Source organism: Artemia franciscana, chromosome 1 (genome assembly GCF_032884065.1).
Source record: "Artemia franciscana chromosome 1, ASM3288406v1, whole genome shotgun sequence".
NCBI classification, from domain to species: Eukaryota; Metazoa; Arthropoda; class Branchiopoda; order Anostraca; family Artemiidae; genus Artemia; species Artemia franciscana.
Genome location: NC_088863.1, coordinates 42,021,969 through 42,040,686, shown reverse-complemented (window position 1 = coordinate 42,040,686; position 18,718 = coordinate 42,021,969). Strand labels below are relative to the sequence as shown.

At 35.8% G+C, this 18,718-nt stretch overlaps 1 protein-coding gene across 1 annotated transcript in view; it reads left to right on the top strand.

Annotated features, from left to right (window-relative positions):
* Window positions 1–16,452, top strand: part of LOC136029878 (uncharacterized) — a 28,750-nt gene extending 12,298 nt beyond the window's left edge. Inside the window, exon 2 of the mRNA XM_065708360.1 lies at window positions 15,760–16,452. Coding sequence (XP_065564432.1) covers window positions 15,760–16,432 — 673 coding nt within the window. The 3' untranslated portion in view covers window positions 16,433–16,452. The remainder of the gene's footprint in view (window positions 1–15,759) is intronic.
* Window positions 16,453–18,718: the final 2,266 nt, after the last annotated feature.

Below are 18,718 nucleotides of genomic sequence, written 5' to 3'. Positions count from 1 at the left end.
GGGGTACTAGCAGCACCCAATAAATTCTCTAAAAATTTTGGCACCATAAAGACCAATCCGCTCCGATGATGCATTGCACACTTCTTCACCACTTTTTTCCATTTTAGAAATTGTCAAAAACGACTTTTAAATTAAGTTAAGGCCGTGATTAAGTGAACTTGAAAACATCGAGCTTCAAAATTGAAGTGAGGTTAGCCTTCTGTCTTTTAATTCTCTAGAGACCGTTGGTTGTCAAAACTTCAAATAGCACCAATTATCAAGTCTTGTCAAAGGTTTTGATTGACAGCTTCCTTTGGTGAGATGTTTCAGCCGAGAAATAGTAATGTATTTGGCTGGGTAAAAATAAAATTTTATTAGTTAAAGTAAAATAAAAATTTTAAATTTTAAGATTTAAATTTTTTTTAATAATTCTTTAATTTTTTACTTAAAATTTAAGTAAAAATAAATTTTATTAGTTAAAGATATACGCAACTTACAAATTAGCTTACGTAAAGAAACTTCTGTATTCTCACATTTTTATTGCATATATGAGGGGGTTCACCCCCTCGTCAGTACCTCACTCTTCACGCTAAAGCTTAAATTTTGTCCCAATTTCTTAAGAATGACCCCTGAACAACAAAAGCCGTAGAATAAATAGTTGAAATTTCTAAAAATACTTTAACGTAAAGAGCGAGGTAATAGGAGGTGAGCCACTCATATGCGTAATAATTTCTGTTCCTTTTAACAGAAATTATTATGGAATATTTACAGGAATTAATATTTACAAGAAAATAATAACAGGGATATTCTGTTCCTTTCAGTTGAAAAACTTTGCCATATTTATTTTTTCATTGTTTTTTTTAAATAATGCTAGAAAATCCTGCGCTCCCTTCATGGAAATTTTCTTCCCCGATGACAAATTCCTCCGTGAAAAGTTCCCCCAACATATCCCCCTCTTCTCAACCCCTGCCCCCAACCAAATGAAAACGCCCCAGAAAACGTCTGTACACTTCCCAATAACCATTACTATATGTAAGCACTGGTCAGTGTTAGTAACCTGTAGCCCCTCCCACGGGGACTGTGGGGGAGTAGGTCATCCCAAACGGCATAGTTGTAAGGATTGTCGACTACGCTGAATAAAATGGCTATCTCAGAATTTTGATCCGTGACTTTGGGAAAATAATTAGCGTGCGACGGGGGCCTAGGCGCCTTCCGATTTTTTTGGTCACTTAAAAAGGGCACTAGAACTTTTCATTTCCGTTAGAATGAACCCTATCGCAACATTCTAGGACCACTGGGTCGATACAATCACCCCTGGAAAAAAAAACAACAACAAAAAAACAAACAAATAAACACGTATCCGTGATCTGCCTTCTGACAAAAAATACAAAATTCCACATTTTTAAACAGTTCGTGGTAACGAACTGTAGTAAGGAGCGACTAGGCTCAATAGTAACGAAACTCTAATAAAATGGAATTTTGATACCAATAGTTATATCAAAAGAATGGCATTTTAATGCTGATTTTAAATATATAAGTTTCATCAAGAATAGTCTTACCCATCAAAAATTACGAGCCTGAAAATATTTGCCCCATTTTAGAAAATAGGGGGAAACACCCCCTAAAAGTCATACGATCTTAACGAAAATCACACCATCAGATTCAGCGTAACAGAGAACCTTGTTGTAGAAGTTTCAAGCCCCAATCTATAAAAATGTGGAATTTCGCACTTTGTGCCAGAAGACAAATCACGGATGCGTGTTTATTTGTTTTTTTTTCCAGGGGTGATGGAAAATTGGAGGGCACCTAGGCTCCCTCTCACGGTCATTTTTCCCCAAAGTTACCGGATCAAAATTCTGAGATAGTCATTTTATTCACCATAGAAAAACCAAATAACTATGTCTTTACTTGCTCCCCCGCAGTCCCCGTGGGAGGGGCTGCAAGTTACAATCTTTGACCTGTGTGTAGTAATGGTTACTAAGAAGTGTAAAGACGTTTTCAGGGGGATTTTTTTGGTTTGGGGGGGGGGATATTTGAGGGGAGAGGGTTACCGGGGAGGATTTTTCCATGAGGAACTTCTCATGGGGGAAGAGACTTTCAATGGAGGGGGTGCAGGATTTTCTAGCATTATTTAAAAAAAAACAATGAAAAAATAAACATGAAAAGTTTTTTTTTCTACTGAAAGTGAGAAGCAGCATTATAACTTAAAACGAACAGAAATTATTACGCATATGAGGGGTCTACCTCCTCGTAATACCTCGCTCTTTACGCTAAAGCATTTTTAGTGATTTCAACTATTTATTCTACGGCCTTTGTGATTCAAGGGTCATTCTTAACGAATTGGGACAAAATTTAAGCTTTATTATCAAGAGCGAGGTATCAACGAGGGGTGAGCCCCCTCATATACGCAATAAAAATATACGAATATTGAAGTTCGCAACGTAATTTAATTCGTAAGTTACGTATATTTTTTACTTACGAAGACGTTCGTAAAAATAATAAGTAAATGATGCCTTTTTAAGTAATCAAAAATAGGAGGGCAACTAGGCCTCCTCCCTCGCTCCTTTTTTCTCAAAATCTTCCGATGAAAACTGTGAAAAAGCCATTTAGCCCCAAAAAATTAATATGCAAATTTCGTTTTAATTATTGATATGTGGAGAGCCAAGATCAAACCGTGCATTAATTCAAAGGCGTCCAGAAATTAAAAAAAAGAAAAAGTTTGTTTAAATGAAAGTAAGGAGCGACATTAAAACTTAAAACGAACAGAAATTACTCCGTATATGAAAGGGGCTTTTCTTCCTCAACACCCCGCTCTTTACGCTAAAGCTTGACTCTTTCTCTTAACTCTACATTTTAAAACAGTAAAAAACTTTAGCGTAAAAAGCGGGGCGTTGAAGAGAAAAAGCCCCTTTCATATACGGAGTAATTTCTGATCGTTTTAAGTTTTAATGTCGCTCCTTACTTTCACTTAAAAAAACTTTTTTTTTTTAATTCTAGATAGGAGCTTGAAACTACAGTAGGATTCTCTGATACGCTGAATCTGGTGGTGTAAATTTCGTTAAGGTTGTATGATTTTTACGGGTTGTTTCCTCCTCACCTGTGCTTCAAAACTTAAGTCTCTAGATCGTGCACGAAAAATGCAGGATCAAAAATCCATCGGCAATCCTTCAATTCGTCGCAATCCAAGTTTCTACCACCAGTCACGATCCGGTAGGGCAACGGGGAAGAAGCTACGGGGTTCTGCTCCGCCTCAAGGTTTGTCGCTTGACCTAAATCTCTTGACTTGTCTAGTTCTTCAGTGTACCGCATTATTAGGTATTTTGGATATTTACATCTACCAAGCTCCAAATACTTTTTACAAAGGCGCTGTCTATGTGTGGTAACACTTTTAAGATGTATACCTCGCTTTGATTTAATTTTCCCCATGATTTCGGCTTTGTGTGCACAACTTTACTGAAGGCTCCTGACTATTTCTCATTTCTAGGTTTCTTCATTGCATTGAAATAATTTATGAAAATTTCACACTCTATTAACAAGCATCTGATTATACCAGCTTGTCATTTTGGTCTCTTGGGGGTATTATCGGCGATCTGAAACGATTCTTTCTGGCAACCGACTTGTAAAAATTTCAGGTAGCTGAAAATATTCTAGGGGACTGTTAGAAAACAGGAAAATAAATCGAAAAATGGTTCCAATCATCTTACAGGTTATTGTCTTCTGCTCATGATAGTACCGATTTTGTTCTAAAAGCAATATCCTTTATCGAGTACACTTGCGAAAAAGACCTAGACATTTTCTAAGATTTCTAAGCAATTAGAGAAAATAGAGCAAAATCCTTTCAAACATTTTGTAGCATCTTCAAGAAGCTATGGCCTGATATTAAAAGCGGCATCTTCCGCCAATGAATACTTGAGTACTTTTAAAAAATAAATTTTCAATTTAACATGGGATTTTCGAGTTCCATCAGTTCACTTAATCACGGCCTTAATAAAATAAATAAAACAATTCTCAGACTAGCTACTATTCTGTCTATAATTCATTGTAAGGGATAAGCGCTTACAATGAATGATGAATCATGGTTAGTATGTATTTTATTACTAATTTTCTCTTCTGCCAGGGCTTGAAGTTTACCGCAAGATCGCAGAAAGTTGTTTAATGTCGTAATTACAAGATTTTTTTTTTTTTTTTTTTTTTTTTTTTTTTTTTTTTTTTTTTTTTTTTTAGAGAAACGAGGATAATGCAAGCCAGTGAAAAACATAGACTATAATGCAAATATTTCAGTCAAGAGCTCCACTTACCGTCCCTAGTGCACAATAATAAAATAAAAATTACTAATAAAGATACAAAGAATAACAGAAATTAATTACTTATTTGCTAGCTAGTGCCCCTCTCTCTTCGTATCTCTTATAAATTCGTTTTAGCCCTCTCCCGGGAGATGCTTCATTGGGAGCCGTCTCCTGATATTCTGTGAATACAAGTTCGATACAACCACCAACGGATTTATTTTTTTCTTTTCTTCTAATCACCCGTGACTATCCTTGTCAATAAAAACATAAAAGGGGTGTTTGGTTTCTTGGCTGTGCTGAATTTTAAGGCATATTTTTTTTTACATTGGGTGCAGCCGTTGGCGCAATGGTTAAGTGTAGAGTGCCCAGGAGGGATAGTTTACTCATTAATAGGATGATTTGTGCCAGTTTTGAGGGATAATACAACTCTTTAATTTCACTTGAAAAATAAATTAGTAAATACTTTTTAAATTCTCAGTCACCGTCAAAGATGCTTTGACAGTTTCGAGGCTGAACCCACCATTTGTAAACATTTTTTATTGAATTCTCAAGTGAAGTCTGCGGTATTTAGGAAACCCTTCTATTTGTCTCGTAAACAGGAATAGATCTTCTTTCGACATAAAACGATGAAGCAGCGTATATTCTATGTGAATTTCTATATTTTTAAGTCGGATGAGGTAAGAGTTACAACCCGTATTCTCCAGGTATTACCGTCATCTTTATAGGTTCCACATACGCTAGTGTCTCAAGTTTCTACTTTTTTTAATAAGTAAACCTTGCCAGGCCTCATAATGAATGCCAAGTTGATATTTTGAAACTGAGATTACTAGATTACCAGTATTTGTCACGTTGCAAAACTGATCAAGATACTATTATAAGAATGCTCAATGAGCACTAATAGCGTTACCGTGGTAGGTCGTTGCAATATCGAATGTCTGAAGTCTAACTACATTATTTAAAAAATAAAAAGGTTGAACAATTGTACTGCTAGATGTGTACAAACACCTCGCTATGTTTGAATTATCACGGTTGCAGCAGTAGCTGCAACCTTGGAAAGACCGAACCATAGCCCATAGTGACCAAAAGTCGAAAAACGCGAAAAAAACTGCCTAGCGAAAAAAATTAACATTTGACATTAATTCAGGAACGGTAACTATTACTTCGATTCCTCATAAAATTTCATAAAAGTTTCACTCATATAAAGTTTCGCTTGTTATAAATTACATCGTCTGGAAAAAGCCATATGGCACTAAAACGGCACTTTTTGTGCTATATCTCAAGCGCTGGACTAGTGGGCTACAGGAACATAGTAGACAGATTTTTAATAGCTCATATAAAAGATATTGATAGTACCTACGTTCTTCCTACAAGTTCCACCATCTGTAAGTTCCGAATGACATTAAAACGGTACTTTGGGTACTATGTTTCAAATGGAGAAGCTGATGCTAATAGGCTGCCAGAACTTTTAAGAGTGATGTTTAATGGCTTATTTAAAAGCTTTTGCTTATATCCACGTAATTTTGGTCGATTCTACCATCCGTAAGAATGATAGAGCACTAAAATCAACACTTTTGGTTTCCCTTCTTAAGTGGAAAAGCTTGGAGTTATAAAACGGTATCATTGTAATAGTTATGGTCTATACACCAATAGATAAAATTAGATTATTAGAGCCATGGTTCTGTTAGCAGACCGTTGGACTTTAAATCAGAATGTTTAGCGTTCCATTCCTGCTTGAGTATTTTTTTTTCAATCACGGCTTTGTCTCTTCTATATGATTATTTTTCAGATAATTCACTACTTTTGTAAATATGTTTTACTTATTTTTGAAACTTGTCATGTATTTTGATTCAAAAGGGAATATAATTTCGTCAAAATCATGGGGGGGGGGCAAAGTTGAAGCCAATTGTCTCAAAGTGAAAATGAGGCAAAAAAAAAGATGAGCCATATAATAATTAAAAAGGTAAAGATATACTAAAGAAAAACAAACCAGTTTCTGTGAATGCTTGAACTATGAAGGTTTATCTTAGTTTGAGAAATTTTTTTGAGAAACTGCATTTCAGATGTGGGGAAAACTAGGGTCTGAGAGGGAAACGGAGGTCTTGGAGGTGCAGTTGTCCCTCTTCCCCATAGCGAATTACGTTCCTGATCCCAACACCTTGCCATTTAAGGGTTGTAGAAGTGTAGTCATATTGTTCTGGAACCACTCGAAGTTATGTATTAAAAGAAGGATTGCTTATTGTTAAATTTACTTACTCAAATTATTTACTATTTTTACTATTTAATGGACAGTTTAAAACTGTTGAAAATAAATAGCGTATAGAAAAATCATAGTGCTAAAAACCTATTTCCATTTTTTTCTGTGACATTTTTTTAGTTGTCAGGTTACATTCCAACTTTTTTTGTTTATTGCTATTCTATACGTGCATGTCTAAAGTTTTTGGTGTTTATCAGGGGGGTGTCTAATGAAGTAAGTTTGCGATACGAATATTTTGCTTATTTTTTTGAAAACCTTGAAAATCTTCATTAGAAAAAAATGTATTTCTAGAACGCCAAGAAAATCGATGCGCGATAAAAATCTTAGAAATTATTTCTTAGTGAGTTGTGTCACTATACGAGGGCCCATGGTGACATCATTATCAAAACCGGCTACTATTCTTCTAACAGGGTCGACGACTATATAATTTGGGTCAATGATCTACTTACATGACCATACTATTAGAGATACATCATTAGCATAATCCAGTTGGTGTCTCAATTTTATATACCTGTCTGGACATGATTAACCAGGTGAAGTAAACCGTTTCATTTGACTCCAAATTGGACAAATACAATTTAAGATATAGTATTGAACTTTACTTGAAAGCATCTATAACATAGGCATAGTGTAACCGCTTGTATCCTCGTATCCATAGGAATGAGTGCTTATATCAACACTTCTTTTAGAGGGAACGTTTGTTCATCCACGCCCCTATCTCCAATGGTCCCAATACCCCTTCCCCAGCTTTTCGCCCCCTTTTTGGAATTCAGAATTATTTTTTATACCTTTGAATTTTTTTATATTTTTTTTTACTTATAAATTTTTCAACTTTTTGGGGGGACTTATAAATTTTTTCAACTTTCCTTTACAATTCTTAAGATGATATTATATACTTGTAACAAATGAAATTCATTTGAGATATTTTCGAAATCCAAAATTTGATCTTAGAAGAAATTTTTCAGCTTTTTTTAAATGTGTTAAGATGACATTAAATATATTTATAACAAAAGAAATTCACGTATGATATTTTCGAAATGCAAAATGAAGATGATATAGATATGTTAGTCGCGAATTTTCGTATTAGAAAAAATAATGTTTATAGTGACATTTTTTTACTTTTTATTCACATTTCTTAAAATGACATTACAAAACATCATATACTAGATATGGTATACTAGAGTCTGAAATAGGTGAATTAGGTTTTTTTTTACCGAATCTGAGAGTGATGAAATGGATTACTTTTGGAGTTAGAGACATATAAAGTGGAAATTTATCAAGATTCAGTCAGACACAGACACTATCAAGACACTATCATATCAAGAATTTATCAATATTTAGTCAGGCACAGACATCATTACCAGCTCACAAGTGGTATACTAGAGTCTAAATTAGGTAAATTTGGTTTTACTAAAGTCTGAGAGAGATGAGTCGGATTCTTTTTAGAGTTAGGGACGTATGGAGTGGGAATTTATCAAGATTCAATCAAACAAAGAAACTACTACCAGCTCACAAGTGGTATACTAGGGTCTGAAATAGGTGAATTAGGTTTTTGCCAATGTCTGAGAGATATAAATAGGATTTTTTAGAGTTAGAGACATTTAAAGTTGAAATTTCTCAAAATTCATTAAGACTCAGGCGCTACTACCAGCTCACAAATGGCGTACTAGAGTATGAAATTGGTGAAATTGATTTTTACCAAAATATGAGAGAGATATATCGAATTCTTTTTAGAGTTAGAGACATATGATGAGGGAACTTATCACGATTCAGTCAGACAAAGACTCTACAACAAGCTCACAAGTGGTATATTACAGTCTGAAATAGGTGAATGAGGTTTTTACCCAAGTCTGAGAGGGATGAATCGGATTCTTTTTAGAGTTAAAGACATTTAAAAAGAGAATTTATCAATATCCAGTCAGACACTACTACCAGCTCACAAGGAATATACTAGAGTCTGAAATAGATGATTCAGGTTTTTAACGAAGTCTGAGAGAGATGAATCGGATTCTTTTTAGACTTAGAGACATGTAAAGTGGGACTCACAAGTTGTATACTAGAGTGTGAAATAGGTGAATTAGGTTTTTATCAAAGTCTGAGATGACGAATCGGATCCTTTTTAGAGTTAGAGACATATGAAGTAGGAATTTATCAAGATTCACTCAATCACAGACACCACTACCAGCTCACAAGTGGTATACTAGACTCTAAATTAGTTAAATAAGGTTTTTACCAAAGTCTGAGAGAGATGAGTCGGATTGTTTTTAGAGTTAGAGACATATAAAGTGGGGATTTATCAAGATTCAGTTAGACAAATACACTACTACCAGTTCACAAGTTGTATGATAGAGTCTGAAATACGTGAATTAGGTTTTTTTTACCAAATCTTGAATCGGATTCTTTTTAGACTTAGAGACTTCTGAGTTGGAATTTATTAAGAATCAGTAAGACACAGACACTACTACCAGCTCACAAGTGGTATACTAGAGTCTGAAATACATGAATAAGGTTTTTACGGAAGTCTTAGAGATATGAATCGGATTCCTTTTAGATTTAGAGACATATGAAGTGGGAATTTATCAAGATTTAGTCAGGCACATACACTACCATCAGCTCAAAAGTTTTATACTAGATTCTGAAATAGGTAAATTAGGTTTTTAACAAAGTATGAGATAGATGAATCGGATTACTTTTTGTGTTGGAGATATATAAAGCGGGAATTTACCAGGATCCAGTGAGACACAGACACTACTACAAGCTCACAAGTGGTATACTAGAACCTGAAGTATGTGAATTAGGTTTTTACCAAAGTCTGAGACGGATGAATCGGATTCTTTTTTGGAGCTAGAGACATATGATGTGAGAATTTATCAAGATTCATTCAGACTCAGACATTACTACCAGCTCACAAGTAATATACTAGAGCCTGAAATACGTGAATAGGGTTTTTAAGAAAGTCTTAGAGCGATGAATCGATTCCTTTTAGGTTTAGAGACATATGAAGCGAGAATTTATCAAGATTCAGTCAGACCCAGACACTACTACCATCTTACCACTGCTACTCTAGAGTCTGAATTAGGTGAATTAAGTTTCTACTAAAATCTGAGAGAAATGATTCGGATTCCTTTTAGAGTTAGAGGCATATGAAGTGCGAATCTATCAAGACTCAGTGAGACACAGGCACTACTTCACAAATGGTATATTAGAGCCTGAAATAGGTGAATTAGTTTTTTATCAAAGTCGAGAGTGACGAATCAGATACCTTTTAGAGCTAGAGACATACAAAGCGAGAATTTATCAAGATTCAGTTAACCACAGACATTACTGCCAGCTCAAAAGTGGTGTATTAGAGTCTGAAATAGAGGAATCGGGTTTTTACCGAAGTCTGAGAGAGAGGAATCGGATTCTTTTTAGAGTTACAGACATAAAAAGTGAGGATTTATCAAGATTCAGTCAGACAGAGACACTAGCTCACAAGTTGTAGCGACATATAAAGTGGGAATTTATCAAGATTCAGTCAGACCCAGACACTACTACCAGCTTAAAAGTGCTATTCTAGAATCTGAGATGGATGAGTATAGCTTTTAAGTCCAAGAAAAATGAATCAGGTTCATTTTAGAGTTAAGATGTACGAAGTGGAAATTTATCAAGATTCAGTCAGTCACAGACACTAATACCAATTCACAAGTGGTATACTAGAGTCTGAAACAGTTGAATTAGGTATTTACTAAAGTCTGAGCGAGATGAATTGATTTTAGAGTTAGAAATATACGAAGCGGGAATTTTTCATACGAAGCGGGAATATAATGAAAATATAACACTTTAGCAACAAAATTATGGAAACTATAACAGAGAATTATGGAAAGCAGGGCGCCCAAAACGCATTATACTAAATACCTAACCTAGCCAACTCTATATATTAATATATAATTAAGATATACCTCCATAGTAGTTTATGTCACTAAGACTAAGGTAATTATCTCCTAATGCAGATAAAGAAACATTAAGAGCAGAAGTAGTAATAGAAGTAGCCCCAAAAGTTTCAACTTAATACCCCCTGCCGTTTTCAATATATTGCTGAGGTGTCTTACTGGAAATAAAATGGCTTTTTGATCCAGTTTAAAGTAGCATTAAGTTTTAAAGCACAATGGGCCAACTGAAAAATTTTGGGGGTTGACATGCCCAATATCTCTAAAGACATAGTTGTTGGACTGTTCTAGAATGCTGAACAAAATGGATGTCTCAAAATTTTGACTGGATGCGTTTGGAAAATAAACAGACTTGAGAGAAGGGCAGCTTTCCATCCAATCTCTTTTTAATCTTAATAAGAGGCACCAGAAATTTTACTTTTTAACAAAACTACCTCTTCCAAAAACGTTTCAATGATACTTAGAGCTGTTATAGAGTGGTGCCGCCTATGATATTGCTCATATGTCCTTTTGAACACCTGCATCCATACAGTTTTTATGTTTAATTGGAACTCCTCCTAAAAGTTCCCTAAAATTTCACTATTATACCCTTAGCACCATTAGTTAAAGTTGTAGTAGTAGTATTAAAAGTATACACATAGTACCTTCTGGCTAGGTCAAAATTTACCCACAACTTACCATTAAAGGTTTAACTTAATAATATAAGTTGTTCTTCAGATATTGCTTTGTCACCTTTTTGAAAGTCCACATACTCATAGTTTATTTTGGTTTACTTCAACATCCGCCTAAATATTCACTAAAGGTTTCACCTTAATACCCCTAGCACGTGCAGTAGCAGTAGTTGTAGCAGAATTAGTAGCAGTATATTCATAGCACCTTTGGTTTCTTCAACATCCCCTTCAAAGTTTCACTTGAACCTGAAAGTTTCAGCTTAATACCATCAACCGTTCCTGAAGCATGCCTGATGTGTCTGGTTAACAACCTGTGTGGGCATAGTGTGTTTCGAATTAGTTCCATACAGTTCCTTTATATCCCAAGATTTTCACCTTAATATCCTTAGTTTTAGCATCAGTATTAGCAGTAAGAGCAGTAGAATTAATTGTAGTAGCCTAAGCTTTAGCGACAGGAGTAGTAGTAACAGTAGTAATACTAACAACAGTAATAGTAGTATGAGTAGAAACAGTAGAATTAGTGTGCAAATAATTTCTCGCGTTTAGTTCTACGTCCCTCACAACAAGGCCTGTTAGTTTCAGCTTCACACACCAAACGGTTCCTAAGATATTGCTGTTACACCCTTTTGGCAGCTTGCATACAGGCGGCTTATTGTGATTCAGTTTTCCTGGCCTTCAGTTCACTTCGCCTTTTACCCTTAGTTTTAATAGAGGTAGTAATAGTAGTAGCAGTAGAATTATTAGTAGTAGCCTAAGCCTTAGTGGCAGCAGTAGTGATAGAAGTAGTAATAATAGTAACAGTAACATCCCTGTAAGTTTCAACTTCGTACACTAAAATGTTCCTAAGATATATACTACACCCTTTTGACAACCCGCGTACAGACAGCTTGTATTGATAAGGTTCACCTTCCCCCCTCAAAAGTCATTAAAAATTTCACCTTCATACCCTTAGGCATAGTCGTAATAGCAGTCACAGTAGTAGCATTGATATTACTAGTAGTAGTATTGAATAGCGGTAGTATTACTAGCAGCAGTAGTATTAACATATTACCTTTTGGTCAGTAGAGCATCCCTCTCATCAAGTCCTGGAAGTTTCGGCTTAATAAAACTAGCCATTGCTATGACATTGATGATATGTCCTTCTGATAATCACTATGTTTTTATACTTCTTGCAAATTTCGTATCAATGCTCTTAGCCTTACAAGTGGTTGCAATACAAGTAGTTGCAGCAGATATAGTAAATGTAGCAGTAACAGTCGCAATAGAAGTAGTGTCCGCATATTGCCTTTTGGTGAGGTGATCTTCCCCTTTAAGCATTCTCTAAAAGTGCCAACTTAATACCCAAATCAATTTTTGAGATATGCTATTTTGACAATGTGCATGCACATACTGTCTTTTGATTTAGTTCAAATTTCCTTTCAATACTGAAAATTGAGTAGTGTGTTAGCAATAGTTGTAGTAGTATTGGTAGCTTGCAGATATTGCCTTTTTGATCATCTCCCTTATCATTTCCTAAATTTTCCGTATTAAAATAACCAGTTATTCCTGCATTATACTCTTTTGATAATCCGTATAAACATAACGGTTTTGTTTTAGTTCAACACTCCCGTCAACATTCTCTGAAAGGCTCCCCTGAGTGGCCTTTACCTTTCTCCTTTATGCTATTTCTCCTATAAATTTTATACCTTTCTCAATATACTATGTGTAACCAATGAACGAATTGCCTAACTTACAGCCCTTGTCCTGAAGACTGTGGGGATGTTGACATCCCCAATACTAGACCTTTCAACAATACTGAACAAAATAACTCTCTTAAAATTTCGGTCGGACTTGTTTTGCTGAATGATATGGTTACGGGGGGGGATGATTGCTCTCCATTTAATTTGACTCTTAAAAAGAGCACTGGAATTTCCGACTTCAAATCAAATGAGCTCCATCCGATCCAAAGTTTGTGATCACCTGTTCCATAAAAGCCTTAAATGCCCCAGGGCATAACTTACAACCCTTGCCCATTGGATCTGGGAGCTTGTGTCCACCCTAAAGACATTGTTATATGATTTTCGACTATTGGTAACAAAATGGCTATCTCACAATTTCAATTGAATACATTTTAGGAAACGAGGATATCAGGTATGGGATGGGGGCTAGTTGATGTCCATCATGTTTCACTCTAAAAAAGGACCTAGAACTATACATTTACAATCAAATAAGCCTCTTCTAAAGTTCACAACCGCTCCTTCGAAAAAAATTATATGTCCCTGGGGCATAACTTACAGCCCTTATCCCGAGACTGGGATATTTTGTCAACCCCAAAGGCCTTGTTATATAATCTTTGGACTATTTTTGGACATGTGGATACCTCAAGTTACTATTGGATGCATTTGGGCAAAATATAACGTGGGGGGTTGACTTCTCCCGATCACTATGACTCTTAAAAATTGCACTAGATAATATGATTTCCAACCCAATGAACCCCCTCCAAAGTTTATACGACCACCTTTTCCATAAAATCTTATATGCCCTCAGGGTATAACTTACAACCCTTACGCTGAGAGCTGTGGAGGGGGTTGCCATCCTCGAAGACATAGTTTCCAGACCTTCCAACTAAGCTGAACAAAATAGCATCAAATCAAAATTTTGATTCGATGTGTTTTGGGATTGATGGGCATCGGGGGAGCTTGTTATCCTCTCATAACTTTTGATTTTTAAAAAGAGCACTAGCACTTTCAATTTTCAACCGAATGAAACTTTTTAAAGTTTCTACGACAATAAATGGTCATCTCAAAATTTCTATCAGATGCATGTGGGGGGGGGGGGTATCCGCCCTCCGATCACTTTGAATCTTAAGAAGGGCACAAGAATTTTGATTACCAATCCAATGATCCCCTCTGAAGTCTATAAGACCACCCTTTCTATAAAAACCTTATATGCCCCCACCGTGCATATTTTATGACCTTTGCCATGAGGACTGTGGAGGAGTTGTCATCCTCAAAACCATACTTTCCGGACATTTTAACTACGTTGAATAGATCAAGATTTTGATTTTTGACAAATCAAAATCTGCGTCTAATCAAAACCAAATTTTGATAAGATGTGTTTTGGGAATTGATAGGCGTTGGAGGGGAGGCTTGTTGCCCTCTAATCACTTTTGACTATTAAAAAGGGCACTAGTCCTTTCAATTTCTTGTCGAATGAGCCTTTTTTCGAAGTTTCTACGACAACAAACGGCCATCTCAAAATTTCTATCAGGTGCATTTCGGGAAAATACGATGTATGCGGGGGGGGGGGGGAATATCCGCCCACCGATCACTTTGAATCTTAAAAAAGGCACTAGAAGTTTTGATTACCATTACTCAATAAGACTTAATCTCACTAAAATTCGGACTTTTAAACTGCGCTGAACAAGATGGCTATCGCAAAGCATTGACTGGATGTGTTTGGGGTAATGGTGGGCGTGGGAGGGGGGGTCTTTGCCCTCCAATCACTTACAACTATTGAAAAGGGCACTAGCCCTTTGAATTTCCAATCGAATGAGTACTTTCCGCAGTTTCTATGACAACTCCTTCGATACAAAGGGCCCTGGTCAAAAAATAATAATAATACATTTTGCCCAGATCGCTCTTTACTTAGGCAGCGCTACTGCACTGCCTATGATAAGAACCCATGTCACTATTTTGGTAATATTTAAATTCAACGAAAGCGTTGAACCTCAAGAAAACAATCGAGCCCACCGCTGTAGGTTGGGGACCAGTAACTCCTTATTGAAACTAATTATAGAGCTTAGGCCGCATTACAACTGGGCAACCTGAAGTCTTCTTTACGCCAGCTGAATGGAGACGTTGTGCAAGCCTGGCCACGCAAGACTCGACATCCCCCCACAAAAAATCCCATTTCTGTTACTTCCGACTCATTAGATGTTAATGTCTGGAAATATTATGGTGCGATGGCAGAAACCCTTAACAAATGACACGGCAAGGAAGAAAGTTTGCAGACGGAACTTTTGCAATACATTTGCAGAAGTATACCAGACGCCTCACTTGTACTAAAACTGTTCTCAACAAAATCAATAAGCATGTTAAGTGAATGGAGACGAGTCGCCTTCCGAAAATTTCCTTTGAAGAGTCTCTTCATGGTCTTCGTCCCTGAGGCAGGCCACGAAAACAAAAAGTCTTATGAGGATGACCTAAGGAAGTAAGTAAGCGAGTGCTCTGCTGAGAAACTTAGTGAAATAATCTGAATCTTACTAGAATATTATTGCTTGGGCTCACCTCTAGAGGAGAAACGGGTGAGATCGGGTTAGAGTAGGAGTAATCGGTAAAAATGTCCACATAATTTCCAAGAAAACAGAACGCTCGTCAATTGTAACTGAAAGAAAACTCGATTTAACGTAATTAAGGACAGGGTAAGGAATATTTAGGTTGACTTTTTTTCTCAAATTATTAAAGTATATTATCAATATATTACATCAGTTTATATATGCGTTTTTTTTTTGTTTTTTTTTTATATGTATGGTGTTAGGGCGGTTATACGAGTTGAGTTATAAGAGCTTCCAGGGACGAATACACAAAAATAAGGTTTGAGTGGGTTGTAACTACTTCAGCTAATCTCAAGTTACTAATAAAGTATTCTCTCATTTGTAGATATGGTATATCTCGAACTTTAAAGGCACGCGCACCTCCCATAGACATCAACAACGACCCTGCATTCAAGAAAAGCAGTAAAGCTTTTAGTCACATCTCAAAAAACCTGCGCCTTCAAGGCTTTGATAAAAGTGGATCTCAGAACACTGCTCATTGTGTCATTCCTCAAGATGACCTCAGATTACTCTACGCCTATTGGTCAGACTTTACTGACCTGAACAAAGCTGTGCAGAAAGTATGGTTTGAGCTGGATTTTTTTGGGATCTGCGGTGGCAAAGAAGATGCGAAGAATTTGAAGAAAGGAGATATTTCTGTTCAATTTGACAAAGAAAAAGATAGACGATTCTTACACCGATCTACTCGTCACTCAAATCTACGATTGTATGAACAACCAGGACGTAATTGTTGTCCTGTGAAGTCGTTTGAGCAATACAATATGAGCTTATGTCAGGAAACAGCCTTATTTTTCACCGTTCCAATGACTACCATACCTCTAGCTAATGGCATTTCTGCTATAATGAAGAAGATTTCGACAGCGGCAAAACTTTCAAAAAAATATCCAAACGGCAGTGTTAAATATACTGCTTCTAAACTCTGTGAAGCTTTATACTCAGAAGGGCCTATAGGAAGTAATATAACACTTCAGGTAAGTCAGAAAATATACTATCAGTAGCAAATATGAATCAATCAACCTTACTTCGTAAGCAACCAGTAGCTTTTTTGTAGGGAGGATTAATCTAAAAAAAACTTTGCCATAAAAGTTTTTCAAAGAAAATTTAAGAGCTACATTTAACCGAAGATGAGCAGAAATACATTCAAATAAATTTGTAAGCGTAAAACTTCCATAAATTACTATCAATAAATTAATGAAACCGAAAGGAACAGAAATTACTATAGCCTAAGCAACCAAGTTAAACTCAAAATAAGGAGAAACTACCAAAAAGCGGAGCAGGGCTGAAGCCCCCTGTTCCTTCTAAAGACTAGAATATAGTTTGCACTTTGTTAAAAACAATTTTTCCTTCCTATGATTTGTTTTCATTTCTCATAACATGAAAAAAAGCTAAAAAACAAGCAAAAACACCAAAATTTTGATATTGTATGTAAACAATGGGTGAACTGCATAACTAGGGCTCTGAGGGCCAAGAGGCATATATATTGAAATTTTCAACTATTTTGAATAGAACGGCTAAATCAAAATTTTTATCGGACGTCTTTGGGGAAATAAGGGGCGTGAGGAGCTGTTTGATCTCCAATCACTTTTGGTTCTTGAAGGGGCAGTATAACTTTTAGTTTTCAATTGAATGAGTTTCCTCCGAAGCTTTTACGACAACTTCTTCCAAATGAAGCGCCCTGGTAAGAAAAATAATAATAATAATAATGATGTATAGAGCCCACTTCGCTCTTTTCTTAGGCGGCACTATTGCGTTGCCTAATCCAAAGGAAGAGAAAAAACTCCTGCCATACAATTAAAATATGCTTGTATGGCCCGTATGGAAAGGAAGAGGGATGAACAGAGAGTTTGAGCCTCTTCTCCTTTGAAATCCAAGAATATGGTTAGATATTGTCAAGACAAAATGAATTTTATTGTTTAAATTTCCAGCTTCTGTCCCCTTCAGTTAGGAAAGAATTTTCACGCTTATTTACCCCTTCCCTAATAACCCTTTGAGAATCCATGGATCAGGTTGCAATTGAGTCCGCAATGCCAAGAAAAAAATCAACGCAAAACACAATCTTGTAACTACCAAGAGAATAGTCAACCTCAAACCAGACAAGAGTTTTTGACAGAGTGTAAAAGAAGCACAGCACCATCTATAAGAAAATTTTAACTGAATAATAACCATTACTATAAAAATAAACTAATAGAGGTGAGATTTTCCATTTGTATCGGTAAACTAAAGCGGTTTTGATTTTGTGGCTTTCTTAGGGTTAGAAAATTTGCAGCAACGACTAAAAATATTTTTCGTTTCTTGCATTTCTGAATTCTATTGTTCCATTCTATACAGAATTCGGACGAAACAAATATTCATAATGATTTCAGAAAACAGAACAATTTAAAATCTATTAAACTGATGTGTTCAATCTGCATAAAAATAGTCCAACATGTATATAGACATTTTAATTGTATTTATTTTACCATTCTAAAAATTACTTTCGCACTAAAAACTAGCTCTTAAAAATACGATTTCGTCTGAATCGTCTTATTGTTTATCGTTTAAATTGTCGATTGTAAAAAACCTTAAAAAGTTTGTCATTTGTTTGGTCATTGATTTTATTTTTTTGTAATACCAGGTAGGTAATAATAGATCGTTACTACAGAACAAGACAAGGGATCTTTTTCAAACATCTGAGTGCCAAAGAAAGGTGTAGGAGTCTACCCCCTCCCCTCCTTTTCGCGCCTATGACGAAGGTTATATCCGATTAGCTACATACAAAACCACAAATGTGGAACTTGCAAAATACGAAAAATCCGAAAAAAATTTTCAACCGCTGTTTAGTTTTTGTTTGGCTCAAATGAATTCCTACTGAGGTTTATTGCTCATTCCTTCAGTCCAGCAGGCTTAATCGACTCCTTCGGTCTGATCTAAAATCTTATTTAAATATAGCAGGTATTTATTAGTTTTTTTTTTTCAGTAGTGTCTGCTTTAAAACTTGCATAAATAGCTGGAAATTCAACTTTCTGACATCAAAGTCGCTTTTATTAAAAAGTCTTCCTAGCATAAACAACTTTTAGAAAACTTCCAACCAAAGAGTGAGGGTAACTTTAAAGCTATGTATAACTTATGTGAGTTACCCATACTCTTTACCCCCAACAAGATACATTTTTCAGGTTGTGCACTTTCCTATTAAATTCATGTCGCGTAACAAATGCTGTTTGTATTACCAAGGCTGACATATATGATCTTGGTCAAGCTTAAATGTTGCATCTAACACTTCTGTTCTTCTGAGGCGATGGCAAAAA